The sequence below is a fragment of the Entelurus aequoreus genome, linkage group LG03 (genome assembly GCF_033978785.1).
Source record: "Entelurus aequoreus isolate RoL-2023_Sb linkage group LG03, RoL_Eaeq_v1.1, whole genome shotgun sequence".
In the NCBI taxonomy this organism is placed as follows: domain Eukaryota; kingdom Metazoa; phylum Chordata; class Actinopteri; order Syngnathiformes; family Syngnathidae; genus Entelurus; species Entelurus aequoreus.
The window spans coordinates 1,654,729-1,661,865 of NC_084733.1; the positions used below are offsets into that span (position 1 = coordinate 1,654,729).

At 33.3% G+C, this 7,137-nt stretch overlaps 1 protein-coding gene across 1 annotated transcript in view; it reads left to right on the forward strand.

Moving 5' to 3' along the window:
* Positions 1–7,137, forward strand: part of grin3ba (glutamate receptor, ionotropic, N-methyl-D-aspartate 3Ba) — a 346,977-nt gene that overhangs the window by 320,849 nt on the left and 18,991 nt on the right. The window contains exon 9 of the mRNA XM_062040942.1: positions 5,338–5,489. Within this exon, the coding sequence (XP_061896926.1) occupies positions 5,338–5,489 (152 nt within the window). The remainder of the gene's footprint in view (positions 1–5,337; positions 5,490–7,137) is intronic.

The window sequence follows — 7,137 nt, forward strand, 5'->3', positions numbered from 1 at the left end:
ATCAGAAAAAAAAAAATTGTGGGATGATATCAGTTTGCATTGGCGTCCCTATAAAATATTGATATTGGTCCAAAATCTGAAAAAAAAAACACTGTGGGATGATATCATCTTGCATTGTTGTCCCTATAAGATATTGATATTGGTCCAAAATCCGAAGAAAAAAACATAAACAATTGTGGGATGATATCAGCTTGCATTGGTGTCCCTATAAAATACCGATATTGGTTCAAAATCTGAAAAAACAATTGTGGGATGATATCAGCTTGCATGATTGTCCCTATAAAATATCGATACTGGTCCAAAATCCGAAATAAAAAAAAAACAATTGTGGGATGAGATAGGCTCCAGCACCCCCCACGACCCCAAAAGGGACAAGCGGTAGAAAATGGATGGATGGAATTGTGGGATGATATCAGCTTGCATTGGCATCCATATAAAATACCGATATTGGTTCAAAATCTGAAAAAAAAAATTGTGGGATAATATCAGCTTGTATTGGTGTCCTTGTAAAATATCGATTTTGGTCCAAAGTCTGAAAAAAATAAATAATTGTGGGATGATATCAGCTTGCATAGGTGGCCTTATAAAATATTGATATTGGTCCAAAATCAGGAAAAAAACAATTGGTGGATGATATCAGCTTGCATCGGTGTCCTTGTAAAATAACGATATTGGTCCAAAAAAAATAAAAAAAAAATTGTGGGATGATATCAGCTTGCATCGGTGTCCTTGTAAAATATCGATATTTGTCCAACTTCAGAAAAAATCAAAAACAATTGTGGGATGATATCAGTTAGCATTGGCGTCCCTATAAAATACCGATATTGGTTCAAAATCTGAAGAAAACATTGTGGGATGATATCATCCTGCATTATTGTCCCTATAAAATATCGATATTGGTCCAAAATCTGAAAAAAATAATTGTGGGATGATATCAGCTTGCATGAGTGTCCCTATAAAATATCGATACTGGTCCAAAATCAGAAAAAAACCAAAAACAATTGTGGGATGATATCAGCTTGCATTGGTGTCCTTATAAAATATCGATATTGGTCAAAAAAATAAAAAAATAAAAATTGTGGGATGATATCAGCTTGCATGAGTGTCCCTATAAAATATCGATACTGGTCCAAAAGCCGAAAAAATCAATAAAAAAAATTGTGGGATAATATCAGCTTGCATTGGTGTCCTTGTAAAATATCGGTTTTGGTCCAAAATCTGAAGAAAAAAAATAATTGTGGGATGATATCAGCTTGCATCGGTGGCCTTATAAAATGTCAATATTGGTCCAAAATCTGAAATAAAAAAACAATTGTGGGATGATATCAGCTTGCATCGGTGGCCTTATAAAATATCAATATTGGTCCAAAATCTGGAAAAAAACAATTGGTGGATGATATCAGCTTGCATCAGTGTCCTTGTAAAATAACGATATTGGTCCAAAAAATAAATACAAAAATTGTGGGATGATATCAGCTTGCATCAGTGTCCTTGTAAAATATCGATATTGGTCCAACATCAGAAAAAAATCAAAAATAATTGTGGGATGATATCAGTTAGCATTGGCGTCCCTATAAAATACAGATATTGGTTCAAAATCTGAAGAAAACATTGTGGGATGATATCATCTTGCATTATTGTCCCTATAAAATATCGATATTGGTCCAAAATCTGAAAAAAACAATTGTAGGATGATATCAGCTTGCATGAGTGTCCCTATAAAATATCGATACTGGTCCAAAATCAGAAAAAAAACCAAACAATTGTGGGAAGATATCAGCTTGCATTGGTGTCCTTATAAAATATCGATATTGGTCCAAAAAATAAATAAAAAAATTGTGGGACGATATCAGCTTGCATGAGTGTCCCTATAAAATATCGATACTGGTCCAAAATCAGTGGAGAAAAAAAACAAAAAAATTGTGGGATGATATCAGCTTGCATTGGTGTTCTTATAAAATATCGATATTGGTCCAAAATCAGGAAAAAAAAAAAAATTGTGGGATGATATCAGTTTGCATTGACGTCCCTATAAAATACAGATATTGGTCCAAAATCTGAAAAAACAAGTGTGGGATGATATCAGCTTGCATGAGTGTCCCTATAAAATATCAATACTGGTCCAAAATCTGGAAAAAAAAAACAAAAAAACAATTGTGGGATGATATCAGCTTGTAAAGGTGTCTTTGTAAAATATCGATATATCAGTTTGCATTGGCGTCCCTATAAAATACCGATATTGGTCCAAAATCTGAAAAAAAAACATTGTGGGATGATATCATCTTGCATTGTTGTCCCTATAAGATATCGATATCGGTCCAAAATCTGAAAAAAACAGTTGTGGAATGATATCAGCTTGCATTGGTGTCCCTATCAAATATCGCTATCGGTCTAAAATCAGGAGAAAAAACAAGTATGGGATGATATCAGCTTGCATGGGTGTCTTGATAAAATATCTATATTAGTCCAATATCAGAAGAAACAATGATGCGATGATATCCCTATCAAATATCGATATCAGAATCAGAATATTGGTCATGTATCAGAACAAAACAAGTAAAGGATGATATCAGCATGCATGGGTGTCCCAAACAAATATCGATATTGGTCCAAAATCAATTAAAAAAACATTATGAGATAATATTAGCTTGCATGGGTGTTCCAAACAAATATCGATATCAGAAAAAAACAAGCATGGAATGATATCAGCTTGCACGGGTGTCTCAATCAAATATCCATATTGGTCCATTATTTTAAAAAAAAAGAGTGGGATGATATCAGCTTGAGTGGGTGTCTCGATCAAATATCAATATTAGTCCAATGTCAGAAAAAACTACATTGAGATGATATCAGCTTCCATGGGTGTCCCAAACAAATATCGATATTGGTCCAAAATCAATAAAAAAAAAAAACATTATAAGATAATATTAGCTTGCATGGGTGTTCCAAACAAATATCGATACCAGAAAAAAACAAGTATGGGATGATATCAGCTTGCATGGGTGTCTTGATAAAATATCTATATTAGTCCAATATCAGAAAAAACAATGATGTGATGATATCCCTATCAAATATCGATATCAGAATCAGAATATTGGTCATGTATCAGAACAAAACAAGTATAGGATGATATCAGCTTGCATGGGTGTCCCAAACAAATATCGATATTGGTCCAAAATCAATTTAAAAAAACAAACATTATGAGATAATATTAGCTTGCATGGGTGTTCCAAACAAATATTGATATCAGAAAAAAAACAAGTATGGGATGATATCAGCTTGCATGGGTGTCTTGATAAAATATCTATATTAGTCCAATATCAGAAAAAAAAATAATGCGATGATATCCCTATCAAATATCGATATCAGAATCAGAATATTGGTCATGTATCAGAACAAAACAAGTATAGGATGATATCAGCTTGCATTGGTGTCCCAAAAAAATATCGATATTGGTCCAAAATCAATTTTAAAAAAAAAACATTATGAGATAATATTAGCTTGCATGGGTGTTCCAAACAAATTCTGATACCAGAAAAAAACACGTTTGGAATGATATCAGCTTGCATGGGTGTCTTGATAAAATATCTATATTAGTCCAGTATCAGAAAAACAATTATGCGATGATATCAGCATGCATGGGTGTCTCAATCAAATATACATATCTGAATATTGGTCATGTATCGGAAAAAAACAAGTAAAGGATGATATCAGCTTGCATGGGTGTCCCAAACAAATATCGATATTGGTCCAAAATCAATTAAAAAAACATTATGAGATAATATTAGCTTGCATGGGTGTTCCAAACAAATATCGATATCAGAAAAAAACAAGTTTGGGATGATATCAGCTTGCACGGGTGTCTCAATCAAATATCCATATTGGTCCATTATATTTAAAAAAAAGAGTGGGATGATATCAGCTAGAGTGGGTGTGTCTAACAAATATCGCTATCGGTCCAAAATCAGGAGAAAAAAACAAGTATGGGATGATATCAGCTTGCATGGGTGTCTTGATAAAATATCTATATTAGTCCAATATCAGAAAAAACAATGATGCGATGATATCCCTATCAAATGTCGATATCAGAATCAGAATATTGGTCATGTATCAGAACAAAACAAGTAAAGGATGATATCAGCTTGCATTGGTGTCCTAAACAAATATCGATATTGGTCCAAAATCAATAAAAAAAAATAAAAAAACATTATGAGATATTATTAGCTTGCATGGGTGTTCCAAACAAATATTGATATCAGAAAAAAACAAGTATGGGATGATATCAGCTTGCATGGGTGTCTTGATAAAATATCTATATTAGTCCAATATCAGAAAAAACAATGATGCGATGATATCCCTATCAAATATCGATATCAGAATCAGAATATTGGTCATGTATCAGAACAAAACAAGTATAGGATGATATCAGCTTGCATTGGTGTCCCAAAAAAATATCGATATTGGTCCAAAATCAATAAAAAAAACAAAACATTATGAGATAATATTAGCTTGCATGGGTGTTCCAAACAAATATTGATATCAGAAAAAAACAAGTATGGATTGATATCAGCTTGCACGGGTGTCTCAATCAAATATCCATATTGAGCCAGCTTGAGTGGGTGTGTCAGAAAAAAGTACATTGAGATGATATCAGCTTGCATGGGTGTCCCTATCAAATATCGCTATCGGTCCAAAATCAGGGGAAAAAAACAAGTATGGGATGATATCAGCTTGCATGGGTGTCTTGATAAAATATCTATATTAGTCCAATATCAGAAAAAACAATGATGCGATGACATCCCTATCAAATATCGATATCAGAATCAGAATATTGGTCATGTATCAGAACAAAACAAGTATAGGATGATATCAGCTTGCATTGGTGTCCCAAACAAATATCGATATTGGTCCAAAATCAATAAAAAAACAAAAACATTATGAGATAATATTAGCTTGCATGGGTGTTCCAAACAAATTTTGATATCAGAAAAAAACACGTTTGGGATGATATCAGCTTGCATGGGTGTCTTGATAAAATATCTATATTAGTCCAATATCAGAAAAACAATTATGCGATGATATCAGCATGCATGGGTGTCTCAATCAAATATACATATCAGAATATTGGTCATGTATCAGAAAAAAACAAGTGAAGGATGATATCAGCTTGCATTGGTGTCCCAAACAAATATCGATATTGGTCCAAAATCAATTAAAAAAACATTATGAGATAATATTAGCTTGCATGGGTGTTCCAAACGAATATTGATATCAGGAAAAAACAAGTATGGGATGATATCAGCTTGCAAAGTGAGGTGTCGTGCGTCTGTCTTGCAGGATACGGTATCGGCCTGCCGCAGGGATCGCCTCTGACCCGCAACGTGTCGGAGTTTGTGAGCCGCTACAAGTCTGACGGCTTCATGGACATGTTGCATGACAAGTGGTACAAGGTGGTGCCTTGTGGGAAGCGAGTCTTCGCCGTCACCGAGGTCAGTGGGTGGGTGTGTGTGTGTGTGTCAGTGTGTGTGTGTGTGTGTGTGTTTGTGTGTGTGTGTGTGTGTGTGTGTGTGTGTGTGTGTGTGTGTGTGTGTTCTTGTATTTCTACCCTTCTTGAGACATCAACAAGGAAAAGTAGCTTCCACATGAGGAGGTGTGAACAAGTGATGACATAAATCATGGTTCCATTGCATCTAATAGAGAGCCAAACACTAGAGTCTGTGAACATTGCTCCAAAGTCAGGGTTTTTTTTTTTTACAAAAGTAAACATTGACAGGTGCAAAGGCATCAAGACGGCAGCTAAAGAAGGACTTCCCTATTCATCCCCGAAAAGGAGGGATTTTTCAAATTGACAGTGTGTCGGTTTTAAAAGTGCTCCCCCTCTGGCCAACATATGAAATAACAAGTGTGTGTAAGGAATGGAAATGCGCCCCCTATGGCCAAAATGTATTTAAAAATAAATAAATAAATACGTATATGGAGACACACTTGAAGTAAATAATGAAGATTAAAAACTAGGGATAAATGCGTTAAAATGTAATATCGGAAATTATCGGTATCGTTTTTTTTATTATCTGTATCGTTTTTTTTTGTTTTTTTTTCTAATTAAATCAACATAAAAAACACAAGATACACTTACAATTAGTGCACCAACCCAAAAAAACCTCCCTCCCCCCATTTCTTTCTGTTATCAATATTCTGCTTCCTACATTATATATCAATATATATCAATACAGTCTGCAAGGGATACAGTCCGTAAGCACACATGATTGTGCGTGCTGCTGCTCCACTAATAGTACTAACCTTTAACAGTTAATGTTACTCATTTTCATTCATTACTAGTTTCTATGTAACTGTTTTTATATTGTTTTACTTTCTTTTTTATTCAAGAAAATGTTTTTAATTGAGTTATCTTATTTTATTGTTTTTTTAATGTAAAATGGTTACTTTTTAATGCAACACAGTGACATTTGTCATTTAAAATTCTGACATTTATCACCGATATTGCCAATTTTTTTGTTGTTCTTGTAAAACAGTGACATTCTTTGAGTAAAATTCAGATTATTATTATAATATTGTCAACATTTTTAAGTTGTCTTATACAATTGTGACTTTTGTCGAGTAAAATGATGACTCTTTCATTAAAATTGCCAAAATGTTAAGCTTTTCTTTAGGGATGTCTGAATGAATGCGTTAAAATGTAATATCGGAAATTATCGGTATCGTTTTTTTTATTATCGGTATCGTTTTTTTTTGTTTTTGTTTTTTTTTAATTTAATCAACATAAACTACTTTTTTATTCAAGAAAATGTTTTTAATTCATTTATCTTATTTTATTTTATAAACATTTTTTTAAAGTACCTCATCTTCACCATACCTGGTTGTCCAAATTAGGCATAATAATGTGTTAATTCCACGACTGTGTATATCGGTTGATATCGGTATCGGTTGATATCGGTATCGGTAATTAAAGAGTTGGACAATATCGGAATATCGGATATCGGCAAAAAGCCATTATCGGACATGCCAACTTTTCTTGTATAATTGCGACTGTTATTGAGATATAAAATTCCAACTTTTATCATAATATTGCTGTTTTTCTTGTAAAATTTTGACTTGCACTGACTAAAATGACAACTT